Source organism: Budorcas taxicolor, chromosome 2 (genome assembly GCF_023091745.1).
Source record: "Budorcas taxicolor isolate Tak-1 chromosome 2, Takin1.1, whole genome shotgun sequence".
In the NCBI taxonomy this organism is placed as follows: Eukaryota; Metazoa; Chordata; class Mammalia; order Artiodactyla; family Bovidae; genus Budorcas; species Budorcas taxicolor.
Genome location: NC_068911.1, coordinates 84,104,341 through 84,131,203, shown reverse-complemented (window position 1 = coordinate 84,131,203; position 26,863 = coordinate 84,104,341). Strand labels below are relative to the sequence as shown.

The following is a 26,863-nucleotide window of genomic DNA, read 5'->3' as shown; positions in this document are numbered from 1 at the left end:
TTGCTTTTCAGTACAGGATGGTAAAAGAAGCCCTTCATGAGCGTGCCAACCTGCTGGAAATTGCTCCCCATTTATCAGCTCCATTGCCTATTATGCTTCCAGTTTACAAGTAAGCCTTTTGGTATCATCAATATACCCTTTGCTTATCCAAGGCCAATAGAACAACCCAGTTTTAATGGCAGAAGTTCCTCAATGTGTATTTCTTAAAGTAGTTGTAATTGGTCCTAATCTTATAATCCTTTAAAAATATTTTCCTTTGTTGTATTTTAAAAAGTGTGACTTTTTTTAAATTACTCTCTGCCAACTCACCTCTGAGGGCTAGATCTTGAAGGCACAGTGGCTTGTGTTCTGCTTATATGATCAGTCGTTTTAAACTCCAGTTTCTGAGAGTATATAGAGGAACAGCTGCACTTGCACTGGGGAACATAAGAGGGCCATTTGCAGGCTAAAATGCAGAGCCAGAGTGAGTCCTGCTGCAAAACCTGAGCTGACATATGTCAACTCCAAACCCTAAGCCATTTTGTGTCATTTTACATTTCTGAGTTAACCACACCTGAAATTTGGTTTGTAGGTGTCAGATAATTGTAAATTATTAAACCCAATTTTCTGAATATTGTTAGAGCTATCCATCAAGTTGACTTAAACTGGAATACAGATAATAGGACATATAGGATTATGTAGCTCTGTTAGCTGCATGAGTGTTGTGGAGTCTAGAAACAAATTTTATAATTTTTGTCTGTATTTTGTCATAGGTGGCTTGAGATATCTGAAGTCAATGAGTCTCTACCCTGGATGTACACTAGAGTCACTCTGGTCTTTACCCTAGTCTAGTTCAGTTGGTCTCTAGGAACACAAGATCCAGGCATCTATGTTTATTTTTGATGCTCCCTAGAGAGTCTAATATGCAGTCAGGTCCAGAACCACTGCCTTCGAGATGATTCATTTATGTATGTAATTCAGCTGGGCTGGTCTCAGAACAGGAAGGCACTTCTCTTGTTTCTTATGCAGTATACTTCTAGATATACTTGGCTTTTCTTAATAAAAAGTGTCATATAAAGTGACATTCTGTACCCTGTTTGTAAAGAAACCTTTTCCCCTCTTTATGCTGTAGGTGGTGGCAGTTACCATACTACTGGGTAGGAATCAAGCTATATGATCTGGTTGCTGGAAGTAATTGCCTGAAAAGCAGTTATGTCCTCAGCAAATCAAGAGCCCTTGAGCATTTCCCAATGCTTCAGAAGGACAAACTGGTGGGAGCAATTGTCTACTATGATGGTACATGATTTTTGTTTTTTCAAGATACTCATGACTGTTACAGTGTATTCTTAATGAGATAGTTTTGCAGACTGATTAATGCTAATCTTACACAACACACAAACACACATGTGCACTCTGCAAGTAATGTTTTGCTTTTAACATCACTCGGTCTTGCATATTCCTTCGACTCTGAATCTCATGGTTGGTTTGGTCTGTTTTCCATCATTGTGCATTTTGGGCCCCAACCTTCATGCCGTTTAATTTGTTATATGTTTGCCAGTGAACGCTTGCCTTATGAATATATTATAATGTTGAAAGCAGCTGAGGATCTGTTAGGTTTTCTCGATGAAACCTCTATTTTCAAGGGGTTATAAGCCTAGAGAAAAATGCCTCTGGGCGGAAATGGACATGTTCATATTTTGCACAGGACACAATTCTTGAACATATAATTTATGTGATGAAGGTAGACGAACATTGCATCTGTTAAACCAGTCTGTTGTTTTTTTTTATTCAGTCCCTCAGTTTTTAATGCTTATTTTATTGTTATTAGATGTTTTCTAACAGTGACATTATCTAGTACCCATTTGCCTTGTGTTCAGTGTTAATTCATTGTGTTTGTGTGTGTGTTAACAAATACAGTTTTGTACACTTTTATTTGAAGGAACTAACCACTTAACATAGCTCCAGATGAACCACAATACAACACAAAACATCACAGGAAAAGCTGTTTGTGAAATTTTACTGCGTTTTTTAAGGGAGAATGGAATTGGAAAATAGTCCAGGAATTTCTGTTTATAAGTAAATAGCTGGACACAGATAACTGTACACATTCAAAAAGTCTTAGAAATTTTGCAACACAAAGGATAGCTTAGGCCCTATAGCTCAGTGAGTTTTTAAAATCCCACTACGTGATCTTATGTATTTAGTGTTAGATATCTAAACTCTTAGTATGAAGATGTATTTTGTTTTTTTCTTTTTTCAGGAAACTTTGATATTTATACTTCATAATGTGGGATATCTTTTAGGCTACCCCCTTTGTTTCTCCTCAGCGTTAGGTTTCTGAATCAATTTAGCTATCTGTCAGGCTTTCATGTATGAATGCAAAATGTATACATGAAGATGGGGCAATGGAGACAAACTCAAGAAGATATGTTAGGAGCAACAATGTTAGAAAAATATTAAGGGTCTTTGACAAACGTGAAAAGCCAGAAAATGCAGTTTACAGTGCCTTGCAGCATCTAAACACCACAGGGGGCCACTTAACTACTTTTTTGGTGCCCCTGATTGAATCTCATGTTAAAGGACAATCTTAACTGAATTTTCTTTCCCTTCTTCAAACCCTTAACGTTAATCCATTGTAGTTTATTGGGTGATTACATTAAATAGGTTTTTGGTGCAGGAGGAATCAGAAGGCATTCTGCAAATGGACCCCTGCCCATCCTGCCATGAAAATGTTTGTGCCCTTTGCCTCTTAATTTTAATCCCTCCCATGCAAACTCTCTCAAGTACTTGGCCATTTTCTCTACCACATGACCTATTGAACACAAACTACTTTTATTTGTTATTTTTATTTTTTAGCTTGTGCATATCTGAATCTCCTTGAGGGGAATATTAGTGGATATCATATCTGAATTTGTGGTGTCCTGTCGTATGTTGGTTTGATATTGTTATGAATTATAGATTCTTATTGATTCTACATAGAGAAACCAAGGGAAATCTATGTCACATGATGCAGGAGAAACATTATCATATTAAAATCAGAGGAAGGAGAATTTCTTTAATCTACAATTTGGCTTTTATAGCTTGTTATAGATTATAAAATTATGAGTTTAGCAAAGATTACTGAAAAGTTTAAAAATTATTTTTAAAAAGAATTTCAAATTGATATTTGAAAATTGATTGTGAAACCCAAGTCTTGAAAAAGTAAAAATCATTCTAGTCACTGGAAATAGTTTCTTTTTTAATCTTGTTCTGAAATGATGTAGGTCCAACTATGTCATGCTTGAGGCAAGACAAACAGCCATGGGAAACAGTGTAGCTCTCCAGTTTCACAGCTGTATTCACAGGTAGGGCAACTCTTGCTACAACTAATGGTGTGATGAGCAAATTAAATAACAACATGCAAATAAGGTAGAAAGGAGCATATAGAAAGGAATTAAATGTAATAAATGTGTGCTCAGAGAAAGGAAAGGAGGACTTACTCTTTAACCAGAAAAATAGCATTATTATCCTGCTACCAAAGTACTTCAGAAAGGAAAAAATACTTAAGCATATACCATTGCAGTTGAATTCTGAACACTGTAATTTATAAGATAAACCTTTCTTAACAATAACAACAACATAACCATGCAGGAAACCCCAGTTCGATTCCTGGGTCGGGAAGATCCCCTGGAGAAGGGATAGGCTACCCACTGCTGTGTTCTTGGGCTTCCCTGGTGGCTCAGATGGTAAAGAATCTTCCTGCAATGCGGGAGACCTGGGTTGATCCCTAGGTTGGGAAGATCCCCTGGAGGAGGGCATGGCAACCCACTCCAGTGTTCTTGTCTGGAGAATTGCCATAGACAGAGGAACCTGGTAGGCTACAGTCCATGGGATCCAAAGTGTCAGACTAAGCACAGCACAGCACAACATGCTATATATTACATCTCCAGAACTTATTTATCTTATTACTAGAAGTTTACATCTTTGACCACATACTTTTTTTTTTCCACATGATTCATTTATATGAAATGTTCAGATTAGGCATATTTACACAGATATGGAAACACTCTGGTTGCCAAGGAATAGGAAAGAGGGTAGGATTTGAGTTGGATGGCTGTAGGGCAGAGGGTATCTTTTACTAATTTTTTAAATTGGAATATAGTTGGTTTACAGTGTCATGTTAGTTTCAGGTGTAGAGCAAAGGGATTCTGTTAATGTGGTAATTACAGTGGCTATTCTGTGCTTGCCATATTTTATTAACCTCTGAAAAAACAAACTCACATATGTGGAGGAATAACCACCATCTTTTTTCAGTATGCTGTGCTATGCGCAGTGGTGTCTGACTCTTTGTGACCTCACAGACTGTGTAAACAAAGTAGATGTCAGATTTTTCAGTAAAATCCCTCTGAAGTGAAAGTTGGGGTAGGAAGTGACATACCAGGTTATATTTTCTTTTTCGTATTACGTTAGAGAAAGCAATACAGCCATCTTACTGGTTTTCTGCCTGAGACTAGTCCTAGTGTTTTTCCTCTGTCCCTGTTCCCGTCCTACCAGAGAGTGACCAGCTGTACCCGCCTGTGGCCATTACCACTGATCGTGGGTTTCTGTGTGTAGGTTGGTGACTGTGGAACTCTTCCCACATCAGCAAGAAGTGCTTAAGGCACTGCAGGCTCAGGTGACTTGGCGGGCTGTGAGGTTCTTGAGCCAGCTATGGATGATTTGCCAGTTTCCTCGGAAACTTACTTGTCTTCCTCTGTCAGCTTTACTCTGCTTTATCCCAGAGATCTTTGCTGCCATTCTAGTTGAACTTCACTCATCCAATCCAGTACACAGAAAGTGAGATATAATTAAAAATCATTAAATATTTAAAACTATAAGATACCCCCATTAAGCTTCTGTTAAGATGCAACTGGAGAACAAAATTACAGCTTTAAATCCTTCCTTCTGAGAGTCTAGGCAGTGACAGAGAGAGATATCTGTTATTTCATACTCGATGATGCCCTTAAGTATTCCTTATGCACATATGAAAATAGCAACCTACAAGAAATTACATTGGCTTTCCTAATGTAAATAAAAGTTGGTTACAGCCGTGTTTCAAAGGGGGAATTGAAACCCAAGTTTCACTAGAATATTCATTTTTATTCCAGCCTAAAACTCACAGCATACAAATAGATGAATTCAGCTTGTGAGAGAGCAAAGCCAATTTAATCTCTGGCTCCCCCGAGGTAAATGTAGTTCACGGTCCTGCCCCCACCCCAACCTCAGCTATAATCCCTGGCTCCTGGAGGTAAAAATGCACTGAAGTGAGGAAAATTCTGCAGCAGGATATAATGATCCAAAATGACAGGGACAATAATGACAATGAATTTCATGTCTCCCAGTCATGAGCTGGAGATGCTTGACTAGGCTGACTTATACAATTAAATTGTTACAGGTACAGCAGGAGATGCAGTTAGCTGTGTGCTTTGGGGAACGATGCCTCTGGCTAAAGGCATATTGTGGAATCCAGACTCTTTTGTTAGGAACAAACTATTATTCCTCTAGGCATGTACCCACAATTGTATACTTTAATAAAAGAAAGCCTGGGTTAAAGACAAGTCTTTTAAGGTGTTGGTTTTATCTAGTTTGAAAGCTTTAAAAAAAAGGAAAGAAAAATCAATTACTCAGTAACACAAAGGTGATCTTTTTTTCTCTTTTTTGGTCTTGTGTTTCCATTTTTGTTTCATTTTGTTCTTGGAGCATAAGTCAAACCTAAAGATGGTGCCTTTAATCCTCATGTACATTATTTATAAACACAGTTGTTGAACTATAATTGGGTGTTATCTACTTTAAATCTGACAGATACATTGGTTTCCTCAGAACAGAAATAGATACAATAAATAACCAACTAGTATGGATTTACAAATGAAATAGCCATGCCATTATGCAAGTTTGTCTCTGTGCTTCTTAATACAGTTCTTGTGAGGTTGTTATGGTGATTCTAAAGTGGTTGTGTAAACCTCCTGGGTTGCACAAGACCTCGACTGGGGGTAAGGAAGAGTATTTTTGGACTTTTACTTAGACCTATTACTATAAAATTCCTTAGAAATGTCTTTTTTTACATATAGTTTAAATGGCTATTATATATATATATATATATGTACAATAGTACAAGTATGCAATTTATAAATAAATGTCCATATTGGAGTTATGTGTTGACATTTACTCTACTTCTGGATTGCTCAACTTGATTTTTCTTTTTTGTACCACTGGGTTAGTAATTTGTCATCATTTAAAGTATAAATCACAGAGAAACTCTTACATGTGGCAACCAGGAGATATGGACAAAAAGTTTATTGCAGCACTGGGAATAACTTCAAAAAGCAAAATAATTCAAATATCTAGCAAGAGACAAATGAATAAGTAACCTATAGTGTATTCACATAATGGAGTAAAATAGAGCATTGAAAGTGAATGAACTAAGCTAAGCTGAACAACAGGGATGAGTCTTAGAAAATATATGTTGAAGATGGTATGATAACTTGTCTTACATTTGTAAGCAATCATACTTGTAAAATGCTTTCCAGATTGTCATGGTGGCTCAGCGGTAAGCAAGCTGCCTGCCAATGCAAGAGACGTGGGTTCAATCCCTGAGTCAGGAAGATCCCCTGGAGGAGGAAATGGCAACCCACCCACTCCAGTATCCTTGTCTGGGAAATCCTATGGACAGAGGGGCTTGGCAGGTTACAAGTACATTGGGTTACAAAGAGTCAGACACGACTGAGCGACTAAACAACGAAGTGCAATTGAAGCAGTCAATACTATGGAAGTTAGATGGCTTAAGTTTACAAACCTTATTGAGTTTTGAGCTGCACATCTATGAATTTAGTTTATAATGTGTTGCTCATGAAGTGTTTTGAGCCTCAAATAATAAATATAAATTAATAAATATTAATAAATATAAATATAAACAACTTTTTAAGTGTAAAATTATTTAAATTTAAATTTTTTTAAATTTAATTGTTTGGGTCAATTTTATGCATATTGTATCAACCATCAAACTTCAGCTTTTCACAAAAATATTCTAAAGCAAAGCATCAATTCCACAAATGTCCTCATATATATTTATATATGTATATTATATATGTATATTTAAAATCTGCAGATTCTTCCAGAAAATTTGCAAAACATTCTTAGGAAAAAGGAAAATATTGTGCACATACATATGTTTTACATAAGTATATATTCTTTGAAATTTATTTGAAATTTAAGGGTTAAAGAACACTTTTTAAAAGAACTTACTCTAAAATTATCTACTTCTTAGATGTTGATTTAAAACCTATTAGTTTTAATATTTTCCCTGTCTATATGAAGTTTTACACTTAAATAAATTTAGTGAATAATTTTTATCTTGATTTCCTCCTGTCAGCTTTTCCATTGTATTTCTCTTCTTGTTTTTTGTGAGATACATAAATGAAACTGACATTATTGCTCATATAGCAGTCATATATTTTGCCCCGCAATGCTGCCTTTTTGCTATTCAGTGTATCTGGATACCAACTAATGCTAAATGAAGTTTGACATGTACCCCTAAGAAACAAAACTTATAAATTGTGGCTTCAAAGGAAACCTTGAGTAAATAGGGCACATTTGTGTCCACCCAGGCTAACATCCAACATATGCTTTAGCTTCCTGATGGTGAGACAGAGCAAAATAGCCCCTAGGAAAGCTTGCAAATGTTTACTGATCACTTGACCATCATGTATTAAATACCATCATATATTAAATTTATTCTCTTATAATTAGTTTTTTTTTTTTTTGAAGAAAATCAAAAGCACACAAAAGTAGGTTTGATCAGGTGTAGCATACTGAGATAGTAATTCATTTTGAGATAGTAATTCATAACTCTGCATCTAGAAGCTTAAAAACAATGCTAAAATTCACCAGTAGAAGGATATATATGTAAATGTTGTTTGAACAACTACTTCTGGTGGGGTCACAGAAAGATAACTTCTCTCTCACATTCTGTTGCTTAATTGAGCTTTTAAAAAAGATGCAGGATCAAAGGTAAAGCAAGTGTATCAAAAATTTCCACGCCCTCTTTCCTCCAGTTTACTCTTTCATCCAAAAAATCTTTCTGAAGGTTCTGTTTTCTAAGCACTATGACTAGTATTAGATCCAAATGCATTAAGGACAGAGTTCTGAGCTTACAGATTTTGAGAGGGCTCACTGCATATATTCCAAATATCAGGGCAAACATGTGGTCTCCACTACCAATAATGTTTTGCATTTGCTTAGCAGAGTACGGTTTTCAAAAGATTTTTTCCCCCATAAATTGTCTTAGTTGATCAAACTCAGCATATATTGGAATATGGAAATCATAATTCTTGTTTTCCAGGAGAAGTTCTGAACCAGAGTTAAATAGCTAGATCAATATTTTGGAATATGCAATGATGTGAAAATAATATTTTTTCTTGGCTAAACATAAAGAACTTTACAAAAAGTTATAACATTATGTCTTCTTTCAGCTATCATTAGGTTTTAAGTCAGTTACATGCTTTAACAAAACATAGCCAAATAGTTGCATTTTTAACTAAAGGAAACTTCAGACATATGCAAAATAATGAGAGTAATAAAATGAACTTCTAGTTTCAACAAATAAACTCATGGCCCAGCTTCATCTATCTGCCTGTTTGCTGCCCCCAGATGACAAATATTCATCCTTGGATATTTCAGTCTATAGCTTTAAAGTTAAGAGTTTTCTTTAAAATATAGCCACACTTAAAATGTTTAACAGTAATTCCTTAAGATCAAATATCTGATCATGATCCCATATCACCTATAGTATCAAACCTTAATTGGCTCCCAATTAAAAAATAAACCCATAAAATAAACAAAATCCTAGTTAAGGTTTCTGTATACCAATTCATTCTTTTTAACTAATACTTTCCCATCCCTTCCTTTGTTTCCTTCCTCATGGTTTTGTTTAATATTTCCCTTGTGTTTCCTGTACAGTGGTTTTAGGCCTGTCCCATTAATCTGTTGCTGCAAAAGAAACAACACCCAAGCTTAGTGACTCAAAATATCAATGGACTCTCTCAGAGTTTTGAGGATGGATGGGCTCACCTGTGTTACTCATTTGGGACCCCTCCTATAAGCAGTGAGGTGCTGGCTGAGGCTGGAGTCTTCCGAAAGCTTTCTTACCTACATGTCTCGCTCCTGGGCTGAGAAGACTGGAATAGCTGGGGGCTGGTCCCACGTCTTTCTCTCATCGTGGCTTTTCCACATGGCTGAGCTGGACTTCTACGTAGTCAGACTTCTTATGTGGTGGCTGGCTTACCCCAGTGAGAACCAAGAGACCGAGTCTTAAATGCAAGACTTCTTCTGCCTTGGCCTTAGAAGGTACACAGTGTCACTTCTACCATATTCTGTTAATTAAAGTGAATCACAGAGGCATCCCAGATTTAAGAGATTGGTTGTTGTTGTTTAGTCACTAAGTTGTGTCCAACTCTTTTGCAACCATATAGACTGTAGCCCACCAGGCTCCTCTGTCCATGGAATTTCCCAGGTCAGAATACTGGAGTGGGTTGCCATTTCCTTCTCCAGAGAATATTCCCAACCTGGGGATCGAATCCATGTCTCCTGCTTGGCAGATGGATTCTTTACTAGCGAGACACCTTTAGTGATTAGCTACAAGGAGACTGGATCAAATTTTTAGGTGGTGGTGTGAATTTCCATCACTGGTCTTCTTGCCTCTTTTGTAATGATTAATTTCTAGATTGACTTCAGTATGTCATTAGAGGTTAGAGGGTTAAAATTGCACTTTTCTAACTCTGCCATTCCAACTTCATTCATTAGTTAGAATAGTTATAATTTCCCAGTATTAACTTTTTGGCTACCTTGTGATGCATTTTTTGTATAAAATTTCTGGATAAATGCTAGATTCTTTCACTTATATGTTAGTTTTCAATAATAATGAGTTATTTTTCTAGTATACTCCAAATGTGATGAGTTTTTTTAGATTATTAATTAAACTCATGGTTCTAAATATATTTGAAATGTATCAGTCTATTAGAGTTGCTGATGTTCAAACTACCCTTTTTCTGACTTATGGGCACCTCTTCAAGTTGGCTTCTGATCCCTCTTGATGAGCTGTCAGTGGTCTATGATGGCTTCTGTGTTATCTGCTATGACAAAATAATCCAGCCTAATCTCATAAACTTTTCTGACCTAGATCTGACCTAAAGCATTCGTTTCTCCAATAAGTTTTGACTTCTTCCTGTGGGAAATGATAATTAAAAACCACAATCTATTTGTTAGGGATATTCATTGCTACTTGGTCATTTCTAGGCTTTTCTATAGAAAGAGTTAAGAAAAAATTTTTGTTTAAAAGAGAAAAATATGATGAATTCTCAGACACATATGCTAAGTTGCTTCAGTTGGGTCTGACTCTTTGCGAACCTATGGACAGTAGCCCACCAGGCTCCACTCTGTCCATGGGATTCTCCAGGCAAGAATACTGGAGTGGGTTGCCATGCCCTCCTTCAGGGGGTCTTCCCAACCCAGGGATCGAACTCGCTTCTCTTATGTCTCCTGTATTGGCAGGTGATTCTTTACCACTAGTGCCACCTGGGAAGCCCTCTTAGACATAATTAATTATACTTAAATTCATGTGTACATGACTTTATTTAATCTCATCAATCACACCTCCAGAAATTTTATTATTGAAGCCAGTTTAAGGTTTTAGCTGTTGCAGTTCTGTTGTTTTTGTTGTTCTTAGAGTATATGCCAATGGGAGTATATGAATTACTGTCTTTTAAAGCTACTTTACATAGTTTCTATCAGTGTGGCTAAGCCATCAGCTTGATACAAGAAGTCATTTTAATTTTGCTTTCTATTTTTAGGGATTTCTCTTTTTTAAAGTGTGCTTTTAAAAAAAGTTTATGAGATACAGGGCTTCAAAGTCAAAGTAGACACAAAAACTATTCAAAATAAGGTTAGTCTCTCTTCCTTCTCACCATTTCCTCGTTTTCCTTAAAGATAACATTTAAAAAAATAGAATTTTGGCTTATCCTCTCCTTGTGTGCATATGTATGCATATGTGTATATATTATGTACACTTTCATTTGCTTCTCCTCCCATTCCTTAGATAATAGTAATGCCTTTCTCTTTTCATCTAATGTAATGAATATTTCATTCCATGGTAGTATAAGGAGCCCCAAAGTTTTGAAAAGGTGAATTTAAAAAGAATCCAGGAACCAAATTTCATGGAATTAAATATTATAGTCATGTTCACTGCTTAGATCAAAATATATGCATTGGTACATACAGCCTTAGTCATCATCAATATTTTCAAGTTAGTTTTCTTTGTTTAAAAAAATTATTTATTTATTTGGCTGTGGTGGCTTAGCTGCTGCGTATGGGCTTCTCTCTAGTTGTGGAGCACAAAGATCTATCCCAGATCTATCTCAGATCTATCCCAGAGACTCTGGATAGAACCAGAGTCCCCTGCATTGAAAGGCAAGTTCCCGTCCTTAACCACTGGACCACCAGGGAAGTCCCAAATTATTTTTCTTTTTATAAGTGAAAATGAAATTTTGTTTCTTTGGACACCACAAAACAATGGCACATCCACTATTTTTATCTGTATAGGGATATTAAAATTAGGCTGTGAGTCTCAAATGCTTTTATTGTCATCCTCTGATTTGTTTAAATTTGCTAAAACCTAGTACATATCATCTGTTTGTGTTTAAAGGCAATCTTCAGACTAAATATTCATGTGAAGTACAGTCTTTTTAAATAGATGGATCTGTTTTATGCTAATGCATGAAATTATACACTTCTTAGTAAAATTTTATTTTATATTCTTTATAGTAATAGAATTAAAATTTTTAGACATGAAGCTAATTAATTGTAGTTTATGGTGAAGACTTTCTATTTTTATTTTCGGCTTCTGTTTTAGAGACCTTGGGAAAACACACTCCCAAGAAACAGGAGCCCTGTTTAAATGTACCATATATTGAAGCTTAAAGTAACTATCCCCCAGTACGTTTGTCTCAAAGTAGTTCTCCTTCAAAGATACGGTCTCTTAGATCATATTTGGAAAGAAATAATTACCATTGGAATGTGGATAAATAAATAGGAAATAAAAAAAGCCGGAGTAATTGGTCTTTAGAACTGTGTTTTCTTACTGCTTTACTCTATGACAGTGTCTGTTGGCACTGTCTACTGGCAGAGTCCCCAGGTGTCCACTGATCTATGCACTCTAGCATGTTTTCTAGAATCCTTTCAGGGAGATTGAGAGCCTTTGCTCAGATAAATGCTCAGGAAAAGGAAGAAAGAGAGAAAAAAAAAAAGTCAAATCAATATTTAGCTGTTCACACAACACACAGTGGCTTTCTTAGTGTAATGGAAGGCCAGGCTGGTGTCTACCCTCACAAGAAATAGCAGTAATAAAAATATCATTTCACTTAAAAAGCCCCTGTGGCAGTTGCAACTAGAAATTCTACAGCCAAGCTCTGCTGATATAATATAGAAAACTGAAAAAAAGGCATTCTTATAAATGAAACTAACACCTTGGTAGATTATATGCTCTAGCGCCAAATAGACCACTATTTTAGAATGTGAATTTCAAACTGGTTTCATTATTACTATTAATACTTACTCATATCACTCTTCATATTAGTAAAACGCTTCTTACATCATTATATCCATTCACAGAAAATATGAACCATATAACCATTTACTTAAAAAAAAAAAACAATTCAGCTTTGCACATTAAATACACAACACACACACAACTGACTTCCCACACAGTTTGTATAACTGCTGCTTCTCTACTATTGAAAACCAAAGAGATAGTCTTGTATTCACTGAAAAAGTATTACCAGTGTGGTAATTTACTGTCTGTTCAGAAGAATAAGGCTTTGATGAGAAAATGGTCAGAGAACATAGGGGTTAGATGAACAACTATCAGGTTAAGAACAAATCAAATAACTTGTATGTAATGTCTTTATGTCAAAGATGATTAATATATAGCTGAATTAACTTGGGATAGGTAACTCTAACTCCCAGTTCAGTACTCTTGCCTGGAAAACCCCATGGAGAGAGGAGCCTGGTAGGCTCACGAAGAGTCAGACACGACTGAGCGACTTCACTTTCACTTTTCACTCTCATGCATTGGAGAAGGAAATGGCAACCCACTCCAGTGTTCTTGCCTGGAGAATCCCAGGGATGGGGGAGCCTGGTGGGCTGCCGTCTATGGGGTCACACAGAGTTGGACACGACTGAAGTGACTTAGCAGCAGCAGCAGGTAACTCTGAAGTCTCTTAGTATACCAGGAACTTCCTATTTTCCAGGTGTTTTAAATTCTTCTCAATTTTAACCTGAGAAATAAAATAATGAGTGGGCTTAGGAATTCATGCCGTTTTACTTTTCCTCACAGAGAACAAACTGACTGAAAGACAACCGTGGAGAGGCTCCAGAGAGTTCTCTCTGCCTCTCTCTCAATAATCTTGTGTGCAAAGTGTTGTACTTCAGTAGCTACTCAGATCTATTTTTGGCAAAAGAAAGGGTGTAAATACATCATTATTTTAAAAAGTAATCTGAATACAGTCGGAATTTACAAGTCAGACAGATTCACTACTCCCACTTCCTTCAGTTCAGTTCAGTTCAGTTCAGTCGCTCAGTCGTGTCTGACTCTTTGCGACCCCATGAATCGCAGCACCCCAGGCCTCCCTGTCCATCACCAACTCCCAGAGTTCACCCAAACTCATGTCCATTGAGTCAGTGATGCCATCCAGCCATCTCATCCTCTGTCGTCCCCTTCTCCTCCTGCCCCCAATCCCTCCCAGCATCAGGGTCTTTTCCAGTGACTCAACTCTTCGCATGAGGTGGCCAAAGTATTGGAGTTTCAGCTTCAGCATCAGTCCTTCCAGTGAGCACCCAGGACTGATCTCCTTTAGGATGGACTGGAGGGAGTAATATAAACCCAAATTATCTTTTTTAATAGTTGCCTTTTCAAAAAACATTAAAAAAATAAAAGTGCATGGGAATTACAAGAAATATATTTTGTGTAGAGCAAGATTAATACATATTTTTATCTCTTCCCTCTAGCTTCTTTTTGGATATTTCTTTTCTCATCTCTTTTGGGTAAATCTCATGTCTTCATGATCCTTCAATATGAATAAAGAGGGAAAGCCATTCAATTATGTCTGTTTTTTTTAAGTACTAAAAGATCCTATTTAAAAGGAGCCAAGTGTAAACATGATTAATACAAACACAATGAAGCAAACATACAGTTTAGAGTAACATTTACAGTATATAAACACCTGTGTGTGTGTGTGTGCTAAGTTGCTTCAGTCATGTTCAACTCTTTGCAACCCTATGGGCTGTAGCCCTCCAGGCCCCTCTGTCCATGGGATTCTCTGGGCAAAAATGAGTGGGTTGCCATGCCCTCCTCCAGGGGATCTTCCCGGCCCAGGGATCGAACCCACAATATAAGTACCTAGGTGCAGTTAAATACTTCATTTGCTGAAGATTAATTATTTTTATTTGCTACCTTTGCTGTTTAACGTTAACTTTGGTTCTTTTCTTCTGTCATCCTCCTCAAGTGTGAATAGAATTAATTCAATCCATACATTTTGATTTAGACTTTTGTCTTAAAGTTAGGGCTCTCCTGGTGGCTCAGACGGTAAAGTATCTGCCTGCAGTGTGAGGGACACCAGGTTTGATCCCTGGGTTGGGAAGATCCTCTGGAGAAGGGAATGGCAACCCACTCTGGTATTCTTGCCTGGAGAATTCCATGGACAGAGGAGCCTGGCAGGCTACAGTCCACGGAGTCGCAAAGAGTCGAACACAACTGAGCAACTTCACTCACTCACTGAAACTTATCCTCCCCTCTTTTTGTTTCTTCGAGCCTTTGATTGCATCTGAGTTCCTTAGAGTTCCTGGGAAGGCCTTGTGTGTGCTGGGTGGCACACACCCCTCTTTCCCATAGCTGTTCTCCACTCTCCGATTTTGAGGACGTGGTCTTCCCTCACCATGAACACTTTCCGAGCTACAAATCTCAAGCTATTTCCTCCTCTGAATTCTGTTTGAATTTCACACATACTGAACTTGAAATTTCTGAGACACCACAAGGGCCTGATCTTGTCATCTCTTATTGAAATCATTCTTCCGGCTGTAATAACAGTTACAAAACAGAGAGCAGGGCCACCCGGAAACAAGGTGAAACCAAGTCGCAGGAATCTGAAGCAGAACCAACAAAGTGACAGGGACATAGAAGGCTATTGAGTAGCAGAGAGCTGGGGAGAAGAAAAATTCCCTAATTTCCACCTCTACTATCTGATTCAGTATAAAAATTGTGCCTTGCTAGGATTGGGCAGAGGCATGTGTTAAAACAAGGTGTCATAAATGTTTCCCTAACTCACGAGAGACACATAGCACTTAGTGTAGGGTGGTCAGTCTGCACGAGAAGATCTCTGTCAGCATGTGAGGCCTGAAGTCAGCCTTTGGGATGGTTGAGTTACCCAGACCTTCAAAGCCATCCTCTGCCTCCACAGGAGGGGACATTTGCAAGGGCAGGAGGAAGCAGTGGCCACTGAGGCACTGAGTGCCTCTCTCCTGTCCAGCGGGTTGTGACCACTTCCATTGCTTTTAGGTTTCCTTATGTCCAGAATCCTTGTGTCCAAAATAAAACAGGAGTCCTCCAGAAAATTCTGTACCATTGTAGCACTGAGGACCCCTTGGATCCACCTGGGTAGTCTCTGTATGTACACTTGATTAATCTATGAAAGGGAAACTGGGAAAAGCCTGGTTTTCCCTCATCACTGCGTGAGCTATGAGAGCTTCTGAAGAAATGTTGGGAAATGGCTTAAAAAGCAGTAGTTGAATTTTCACTTCATGTTTTCTGCTGAAGCTTTGCCTCCCAAAACTTCAGGACTTGTTGACCAGCCTACATTTCACCTCACACCTTTGAGTCCATCCAGAAATCTGATTCCATCAGCAGGGCTTCCAGTCTGTACTTTATCAATCTTAGTAGGTTTTAATAAATCTTCTTCTCAGAAGTTTGTAAAAAATCCCAAGATGTGAAAAAACAGAAAACAATTTCCATGTAAACACTGGTGAGCTTCCTAATTCCTGATTCTTGGAAAGGAGTTGACTGGATGTTGACCTGTGTTACTTTGGAATTGAAGTGTGTCTGTTATAGGTCTAGGCCTACACTGTGTTATTGCCATGTCTGTGTAGACTGTAAAAATGTGTATCAGCACTTTCTAAGATTTTCTTTTCTTCAATTCTGACTTTCTTCATCAGGATTGGCCTTAATGTATTATTAGTCTTGAGATATTTGGAAGGACTGAAAAGGAAGCATTTGTACAGCAAGTTGAAATAAAGTGTTGATTCATACCTTTCTAGTTAGAATAGTATTCTTAGTTTTTTTTTTTCTGTGACTAGCAATTTTATTTATTTATGTATCTATTTTTGTTGTTGTTTAGTTGCTAAATCACGTCTGACTCTTTTGTGACCCTGTGCCTGCCCTGCCCCTCTGTCCATGGGATTTTCCAGGGAAGAACACTGAAGTGGGTAGCTATTTCCTTCTCCAGGGGATCTTCCCAACCCAAGGATTGAACCCAGTGTCCATTGCAGGTGGAATCTTTACCACTGAGCTACCAGGGCTTCCTTGAGCCACATATTGCTGCTGCTGGTGCTAAGTCACTTCAGTCATGTCTGACTCTGTGCAACCCCATAGACAGCAGCCCACCAGGCTCCCCCGTCCCTGGGATTCTCCAGGCAAGAACACTGGAGTGGGTTGCCATTTCCTTTTCCAATGCATGCAAGTGAAAAGTGAAAGTGAAGTCGCTCAGTCATGTCCAACTCTTTATGACCCCATGGACTGCAGCCTACCAGGCTCCTCCGTCCATGGGATTTTTCCAGGCAAGAGTACTGGAGTGGGGCGCCATCACCTTCTCTGGAGCCATATATTAGCACCATGTAAAAACCAGGCAATTTGATAGATCCTGGAGATACACAGAATAACAGAAAATGTTTCTTTTCCTCCAAAAGCTCTGTGGAGAATGCAGACAGTGAAGTCAATGGTTTGTAGTATATGTGAGAAATTCTATAAGAGGCATATACCTAAGGTGGTTTTGGGGATTGAGAAAAACTTCCACGAGGAAGTGATACTTTTCCAAATTTTAAAAGAGCAGCATAGCTAGCTGAGGACAGTGGGGAAGGATATGGGGGAACATTGTGGCGAAAGGCAAGAAGGCACACAGGAGTACAGGAAGCCATTGTAAGGGAGAGTGAGCACCGGGGGAGTGGAGGTGTGGGGTGACAAACACCGCCAGGGTCTGAAGACTCAGGTATGCCCCGCTAAGGAGTTAACTTTGAAATGTGTGGGCAGTGGGCATCTAGTGAGTGAAAACAGCATTTGATGCAGGGAACTCAGATTCTAGGGACCGTATTTGGTTAGTGGCTGAATCTTGAATGGGCTTCCGTGTGGCTCAGACGGTAAAGAATCTGCTATGTTAATTTGGAGGAACCCAGGCTGAAAGTGAGGTGAAGGCATAGGAAAGGGAAGGTATAATACATGTAGCAGTGTCCATCTCTTTGCTCCCAGTTCCCGGACACCTCCGGTATTCACCAACTAGGTTTTATTACGTTTTTGATAGTTGTCTTGTGGTTTGACCTTTTTATTTACTGTGTGCCAACTCTTTCTGGTCTTCTGTTAAATTGTCCTCAATTTGGAAGTGAGTTAAGAAACCAGTGTCAAGTGTTTTACAAATTCTGTTTTAAGAAAAATCTCGAGTTTTAAAAACTCAAGTAACGTGGGCTTTAAAAAATCTGTAATTGTCCAACTGGCTTATGTCAACATTTTGGAAAGAATATCAGTCTTTAAATCAGTGTAAGAGATGTAAACCCTTGGGGGAGTGAAGGATGCCTGGTGCATGCATGCTAATTTTGTACTTGCCCAGGTGGAAGAGAGAGAGGAATAGCCAAAGCTATAGATAGAACAAAGGGATGTCGACTGCAACCTGGGCTCAGTTTGGGCTTAGCTTGCCTCAGTAATTCCATGTCAGAACGTCAGTGGTTTACTTATTTTTTCTAACCTGTATCATATTAAGATCTTACTTTGACAAATCGCATTTTGATTTATAGTCTGTGCTTTTGGCGTGTGCTTTAATGGTATTAGCCAACTCTAGACACATACTGAATTCATTATGTACCTTATGTATGTACGTAGTAATACTTCCTTTTAATGAACATACGGTCACGTCAAAGTGCTGTAAAGGTTGTTTTACAAAAGCGTCTCTGTGCAGTGCTCCTCAGAAGTTTTGAGACGTATGTTAAGTTGAAGCCTAATATGCTGCATGTTAAGTTGTATTTTAATGGAGTAATATATTATAATTTGACCTCTCCTTAAGGTAAAGAGTCTGTTTGGGTCTTTGATTCTTAGCCTTAGGTTTGTAACTAGAATTGAATATTTTTGACATTTGAAGTTTTTATTTGTGACCAGGTGAACCTAAAGCCCATAAAGTAAGATTGACTTTGAATTTGCATCCTGAACTATGGTATTGATGAAGGGTGGATGAGTGACTTTTCCTTATTCTCTATGGGCAGTAAGAAGAATCTACTCTTAGAGATAGCTTTATGTGGCAGCACTAAACCTTGGCTAGATCTGCTAAACTGATACCCTCAAATAATGAACACCCTTCAGTAACTCGAGGGCAGGGCCAGGTTGGTAGGAGCAGAGAAGTGAACCAGGAACAGGCAGGCTCAAGGTCTAGCCTGTCCGTGAGCAGTCTTCTGAGGGGAGTGCTCATAGTCCTAACCACCTGTCTCAGCTGGTTTGGCAACCCCAGAAATCCCAGTCCTCATCAGTGTGCGGGAGACTGATGGTGAGTCTGAGCAGGGAAGCAGTTTTCTCAGGAAAGTGATTCTCCATAAAGTCAAGTGCATTCTGGGTATTCTTTGGGAGAATGGGTTTCTATGGAGGACACTAGGCATCTCCTCAAAATAGAGGGAGAAAAGTGAGTTCTTGAAAGAAGGGCTAGACACAATGTCAGAACTCCAGGGAAGCAAGCTGAGATGAGTGCAGAGGTCTAGTCCAGGTAGGAATGTAAGGTCCAAGTCAGATACTGGGCCGGACTCTTGTGTTTGCTGTATGTGGCGTAAGAGACTACAGCCCGGAAAACACCATAATTCCCTTGTCTAGGGATTCCTGGTAGGCAAATAACAGTTTGAGGGCAGATTCTATTTCTGGAGGACTGGAACTCCTCATATATTGGCAAGTACCATCGGGATTAACTCAGGGACTGCTTAGGGCTGAGCCTGCAAGTTGATCTACAAGGTTATGAGTGTATAGTTGGGTGAGGGTAACTTGACCATCTCAGATGGAAACTAGTATGACCTTTCTTTAACGGTAACCACTGTCTAGCATTTCCGGGAAGACTTTGAGAACTGCTAGGAATATGGGCAAGAAACTCTTCTCACTGGAGCATGGTATTCTTTTTAATTTCCATTTTAAAATGAAAGTAAAAATATTAGTGACAATTATGGTATGTCCCAGCCCTGTATCTAAAAGTTAAGAGTAAAACTAATAAATATATTTTCAACTCACTGTGGTATTGTATAATATCTAACTTTATTTTTTTTATATTATAGGAAGTGATTAGAGATGTGAGGGTGTGGTTATTCGTTTTTAGTTAGTTTTTTTTTTTTTTTTTTTTTTTTTTGGCATGTGAGTCTTGCTTCATGTTACCATGCTCCAGAATTTCAGAAAGCAAGGGAAAATTTTTTGACATTCATTGAAACCTTTTTGAAAAAAACGATTTTAATGGTACTCTTTAATTTTAATTGATATAAGAGTTGATCAGAAATGAGGCTATAGCCTATTTATTGAGTCTTGTTTAAGCTCTTAAATATTTATTGAGTGCAGGTGTGAATCAAACTGTGTAGAATATTGGAAATACCTTTTTGTACTTGATTAAATCTATAGTCAGTTTGTTCTTTCCCCCAGAGAGGGCATTCTAAACAACCAAACAATGTTTAGAACAACCAGATGTTCTAAACAATGTTTTATTGGTGTGGCAAGTTTGATAACATGTGGCAAGGTAAAGGAAACTTCACATGAACCAAATTGACTCTAGCTTTGTCCCTGGGAGCTCAGTCAGCATAATGGTGGTGGTGGCAGCAAAAATCAAATCTTCCTTTCCTTCCCTCCTTCATTCCTCCCTGCTTCTTCCTTCTTTTCCTCCCTTCTCCTTTCCTAAAAACTTTAATTCATTCCCAAGCTTTATTTAAGTATTTGTTGTTGTTTAGTTGGTCAGTTATGTCCAATTCTTTTTAACCCCATGGACTGTAGCCTGCAGGCTCCTCCATCCACAAGATTTCCCAGGCAAGAATACTGGAGTGGGTTGCCATTTCCTTCTCCAGGGGATCTTCCTGACCCAGGGATCAAACCTGGGTCTTCTGCATTGGCAGGCAGATTCTTTACCCTCTGAGCTACCAGGGAAGCCCTTATGTAGGTATACTTGACAAATAAAATGGTTAAGATATTTAAAAGTATACAATGTGATGATTGATATACATTGTGAAAGGAGTCCCTTCATTGATTTATAAATTTTAACTCTTTATTATCAAAACATACAAACATACACAAAGAAAAGTAGGGTTTTGAGCTGATATGTACATCTCTAGCTATAACAGTTATCGACTCAAGGGTATTCTTACTTTATCTATTCCCCCCTCTCTCTTTTTCTCTCTCCCTCCCCTCCTTTTTGCTTTTCCTCCTAGAGCAGAGGTTAAGTTCCTACCTGCCTCTTATTTTGTATGCTGAGAATTGTTTTTACATTTTTAAATGGTTAAATTTTGTGGCATGAAATTATATAAAATTTAAATTTAAGCATCCATAAAATAGAACTTTATTGGGACACAGCCTCGCTAATTCATTTATGTGTTGCCAACAGCAGAGTTGAGGAGGACAATAGAGAATGAATGGCCTATATAGGTATGGCCATACCTAGAAGATTTAAAGCATATTTAACAGACAACAATTATTCTTTGTTTTAAAAACAATTTAAAGCTGCCACCCCATTATTACTGATATACCCAACTAATTTAAAGACAATTTTTTAAATATCATCTAATCCAATGTCCAAATTCAAATTTTGTATGAGATGTAGGTTGGCCAGCTGGAAGTTGAAGGTTAGAGCACTGAAACAAAACTTTTCTATGCATGTGTCAGGAAGTGGATTGTTGTCCTTTACATTTTCAAATTAGATAATAGAATGCAGTTATCTAATTTATTTTTTAGTCTTCTGAACAATCATCCTGAACTATCAATCAGTTACAACTCAAGTTACTTTCTCAAAGTAGATCTTTTTCTTATGTGTCTAGTCTTTTTTTTTTTTCTCCTTTGTGTTCATCTTTCCAGAAGAGCAAATCTGTTGGCTTTAAAAAAATATGGCTGAGCATCTGGCATAGTATTGGATGTATACAGTTGCAAAATTGACATAATTTCACTGATGACTGTTAATACATTGTATATAAACTTCCTGGTTTTTTTTTGTTGTTGTTGTTGTTTTTAATCTGAGAGATGTCAGATATTCTACTAGCTGTTAGGGAGTTGGTAATGACATTAAAAGAAGAGCCCTGTCAAGCTGTTTCTCACAGTATTTGTACCTTAGTCTTCTGCCTCAGCACATGATCTTGGCTGTAAAGATTCACAGTATCTATTTTTTCACTTCTCTCAGAGTGATAAGGCTCTGCTATATTGATTGGCACTAGGACTATGCCTGCAGTGCAGGAGACCAGGGTTCAATCCCTGGGTTGGGAAGATACCCTGGAGAAGGGAATAGCAACCCACTCCAGTACTCTTGGACTTCCCTGGTGGCTCAGACAGTAAAGCGTCTGTCTACAATGCGGGAGACCTGGGTTCGATCCCTGGGTCGGGAAGATCCCCTGGAGAAGGAAATGGCAATCCACTCCAGTACTATTGCCTGGAAAATCCCATGGACAGAGGAGCCTGGTAGGCTACAGTCCATGGGGTCGCAAAGAGTTGGACCCGACTGAGCGACTTCACTTTCCATTACTCTTGGCTGGGAAATCGCAGGGACAGAGGAGCCTGGAGGGCTACATGAGGTCACAAGAATCAGACATGACTTAGCAACTAAACCATGCTCTAACCCGATCATTTCAGGGTAAGTGGCAAGGAAGTTGGTGTTAACTCTGAGATGTGCCCAGCGATCACGTGGGTCTGTGAGGCGGTGTGTACTGGACTTGGGCGTTCTGGATCTCCAGGCCCAGTGTCCTGCCTGGGCTGAGAGTTAGCCTGCTTTTCATGCTCACGTGAGAGTGCACATTCTTTTCAATCAGGACGTTGTGCCCTGGTCAGACTGATTTGATAACAACTTGATAAGGTGTGGAATCTTCCTGTGATTAGAGGGAGGAATCCGATAAGATACACTACTCACTTGCAACAGATAAAGCTTCTCAAAAGACTGCTTCCAGTTAGAATTCCCCAGCTGGTCCTTTGGACACTGCTCATGTATTTATTATGTAGCTCACACTCGGAATCACCCCTGGGGCAGGTGGAGCCGTTTCAGCGGGTTTGTGAAAAGTTGTGTGCATGTGCTCACACGTGAATGAGGAAACAGAGCCTGGGAGGCGGTTCTGGGTGAGCGAAAGGATTTGCTTACTCACTTTGGCCAATCCTTTTATGAGAGGTCGATTGTTCCCCCTTGAAGCCTTTCTTTTCCTTCCTTACAGAATTTGGTTCTCAGTTGGCTTATTTGACATTTTGTGATGGCAGCTTATAAAACTGGTAGAGCTGGAAGGAACCAGAGAGATCCTGAAGTGCCACTCTGTGGTTCGAGCAGTGAGGAAACTGAGGCACAGGGCTTGGTACTAGGCCCTGGTTCTTAGTTACAAGCAAAAGACTCAATCGGTAAGGAATCTGCCTGCAATGCAGGAGACCTGGGTTTGATTCCTGAATTAGGAAGATTCCTCTGGAGGAGGAGGAAATGGCAACTCACTCCAGTGTTATTGCCTGGGAAATCCCACAGACAGAGGAGTCTGGCAGGCTACAGTCTGTGGGGTCGCAAGAGTTGGGACACAACTTAACAACTAAACCATCAAAAGAAAAAGAAATTGGGCTGACTTAAGGAGAAAAGAACTTTTTGAGAGGACCTTGAACAAGAGGCAGAAATCCTGGGAAAGCTGCTGAAGACATAAATAATTGCAGCAATCAAAGCTACAGGTCAAAACCCTATCCTAGAATTGGTGCACTGAAGATGTTCAAGCTGATGACTACCCCTCGTGCAGTGCGTCTGCCATCACTGTTCACATCTCTGTCTTTTTCCCCTGGAAGAGGGTGTTGCTGCTGTTATTTCGCCTCCACCATCAGACTGGATGCTCCATGTCCAGTTCTCTGTGTCACTAGCTCTGCGTTGAAATCTGTGTGGAGAGCATCTGATTGGTGGAGCGGCATTAGAAGTCTGTGTCCCTGGGTGGAGGTATAGACTCTGCCTCTTACAAGGCCTTTGTAATGGGTGATGGGTGGATGTAGGAAAGCAAAAACAAGCAAAACCCAATATCTGTTACACAAACGCAACCAGTTAGTGACTCTCTGAGGCATTAGAACTTGGGCCTTTTGACTTTTCTCATTTTATAGCAAGAGTTGACTTCCTTTGCAAAAACTGGCAGAGGCTCCCCATTTTTAAAGGAAAATGAAGTCCTCTGGATGAAGACTTGGTGATTCTAATACTTTGAAACACTCTGTTATCGTGTCAATGCAGTTTTTCTTTTGGATTGAAAACCATTCTCCTAAATTCCTGTCCTTTGTGGCACCCAGAAAAGAATATTTGCTCATCAGTGGTAAAATGTGGAGAGAGAGAAAAAAAGAGAAACAAAAAGCATTGTTCAGGAAATGCAGAGATTAGAGATTAGTTGACACATTTCAGAAAAAGTTTGCCGGGTTGATGAGCAGAAACTATTTAGAATTAGAAAATGTACTGAGCTTTTTGTTTGTTTTTATTTTTTGAGAATTTTGAACAGTAGCAATACATTTCAATTAAGGTACAAAATGGTCTTGACTTTTCAGTACATTTTTTAACCTTTTAATAATAATAGTTAATATTTACTGAGAACTGTGATGTCATGTAGAGTAGGAAATGGCAACCTACTCCCATGTTCTTCCCTGGAAAATTCCATCAACAGATGAGCTTGGCAGGCTATAGTCTATGGGGTCGCCAAGAGTCAGACAGGACTGAGCACATGATGTCATAACATGCATTCTGCCTCACTCCTCACCCTCTGTCAATCCCACTGTTATCCGCCCCGGATAGTGACTTGAACCTTGGATGAAGCAACTAGCATGAGGTCTCACGGTTGGTAGAGATGAGGCTTGAACTTAAGCCCACTCCTATGAAGGAAGCTTTGTGAATCTTCCTGTAACATAAAGAGAGGAAAGGAGGTGTGTCTGGAGCACTATGCTGGGTGATATTGTAGGAAACCTACAGAGGAAAGAGAAAGGGAAAATGCTAAGAAATGGAGAGAGTTTTTGGAACTTGCAGCCTTTCCAAGTTAGATTGTAAACTTGCTCTTGTTCTCAGAGTCTTGGGGCAGTCTTGGGCCAATCCATTTCAGTCTGCTCCTCACAATGATACTTAGCTCACTGCCTGGTGCATAATAAGGTGTTTAATAAATATTTGTTAAAGAAATAAATCTCAAGCATCCTCAAGTCGGTTACTTTGGGTTAAGATGCTGTACATGCCACACGGCTACTCTCAGTAAAGAAAGACCCTTATCCTTGGAGGTGCTTATCAGTGACTTTGGTGCATGTCACAAACAACCAAGGAGGATGACCTGTGGCTTTAGGCCACATGATTATGTGGTCTGTCAGAGTCTCCAGAGTGTCGTGCTTCCTGACTTTTCAATTGCATTTCAACCATTTTTTGTCACATTTTCCCTTTTTCTTCCTTACAAGTATAAAAACTTATTTTTGACTTGTGCTAGAGAGAGAATTAATTGGTCTGGATAGGCATGGGAGATGAGGGGCTTCTGCAGCATAAATGGATGTATAGACGTTTTTATACAGATGAGAGCAAATGAATCCCTGGAGCTTTCTGTTGTTTGCAGTTTAAAAGTGGTTTATTTTCATTCAAATCCAGCTAGATTCCTAAGTATCTGAAAAGTACAAAACTTACTCTTCATTAAATTCATGTAAAACTTTTTCAATAAAGGAAAGCCCTGAGGGTATAGAAACTTTATGTACTTAAATATGTCATGTGAAGGCACTTCACAGTGTTTCGTTTACATGGGGCCAGAGACCGCAGATCCATGCTGATTGCTAATTATTCAGATTGTAAATAGCTTATTTGAGAACCTAGGGTGAGACAAAAGAAAGATGAAGGAACAAAAGGCCCACGATAATGAAAAGGATATTGCAATGGGAAAGGCTGGGTAGAATTATGATGTAGGTCACATTCTGTGCCTGTATTTAATTGTACCTTTGTATTTAATAATAACAATGATTACATGCTTACGGCTAACAGGTGTCATTTGCTGAGAACTCTAGTATGGATAAGTGACAGCAAATTATTTCAATTCATAAACTTTGAATATAATGCTTTTGTTTTGAATTTCACCAGTCTATACTAGAAGATATTTCCTGCAAAAATGTATATCAGCCTAGGAAGATTTTTAAACCTAATTCCTGATAAGTATATATGAAATATGAATAAAGTATAATGAAAAAAATCACTTTGCAGAGATTAATTAAATGTGGTGGTCCTAATACCACAGTCACATTTCTGGGAGTTGGTGATGGACTTGAGGCCTGGCGTGCTGCTATTCATGGGGTCGCAAAGAGTTGGACACAGCTGAGCGACTGAACTGAGCTGAACTGAACTGAATGTGCAATTATATCGGAAGCTTATATGAAGCTTATATGAAGTTCAGTTCAGTTCAGTCGCTCAGTTGTGTCCAACTCTTTGCGACCCCATGAATTGCAGCACGCCAGGCCTCCCTGTCCATCACCAACTCCAAGAGTTAACTCAAATTCACGTTTATCGAGTTGGTGATGCCATCCAGCCATCTCATCCTCTGTCGTCCCCTTCTCCTCCTGCCCCCAATCCCTCCCAGCATCAGAGTCTTTTCCAGTGAGTCAACTCTTCTCATGAGGTGGCCAAAGTACTGGAGTTTCAGCTTTAGCATAATAGGGATTAAAGTTTACAGGTGGTGGTCTCTGCGTTTTCAGACTTCTTGCTTATCTTGACCATTTTCCCTAACTGCCCGCTTTCCCAACTCCCCAGGGAGTTGCTCTCCCTGCCCACTGTGTTCCCTTCTGTGGCCATTATTGCAGTTTGTAACTGTCTTAGTAATTTGTTTCAGTTGATTTTACCTGTCCTCCCTCTTAGAACGTGGTTCTATAGATCAGAGACCAGTGTTAGATTATTTTCCCTACTCAGTGGATCCCTAATGCCTATCATCAGGCAGATGTTTGAATAGTTTACAAGATAAGGCAAGATGTTCCATGGGATAGAAATACCATGAGTGAAAAGTCAGAGGTGTGAAAGAGCAGAGTTTTGTTCAAGGATGACCACTTTATTTGGGCTTCCCAGCTGACTCAATGGTAAAGAATCTGCCTGCCAATGCAAGAGACAGGATATGCAGGTTCAATCCCTGGATCAGGAAGAATGGCTACCCATTCCAGTATACTTGCCTACAAAATTTCGTGGACGGAGGAGCTTGGCAGGCTACAGTCCATGGGGCCGCAAAGAATCAGACACTACTGAGCAAATGAGCATAGTTCAGTTCAGTTCAGTTGCTCAGTCATGTCCAACTCTTTGCGACCCCATGGACTGAAGCACGCCAGGCTTCCCTGTCGATCACCAACTCCCGGAGCTTGCTCAGACTCATGTGC

General features: G+C 39.0%; 1 protein-coding gene across 2 annotated transcripts in view; it reads left to right on the top strand.

Annotated features, from left to right (window-relative positions):
- The window catches only part of GPD2 (glycerol-3-phosphate dehydrogenase 2), a 147,514-nt gene that overhangs the window by 81,251 nt on the left and 39,400 nt on the right, over positions 1 to 26,863 (top strand). For both annotated transcript variants that reach the window (XM_052661940.1, XM_052661932.1), the window contains exons 5-6: positions 12 to 109; positions 1,112 to 1,275. In XM_052661940.1, coding sequence (XP_052517900.1) covers positions 12 to 109; positions 1,112 to 1,275 — 262 coding nt within the window. The remainder of the gene's footprint in view (positions 1 to 11; positions 110 to 1,111; positions 1,276 to 26,863) is intronic.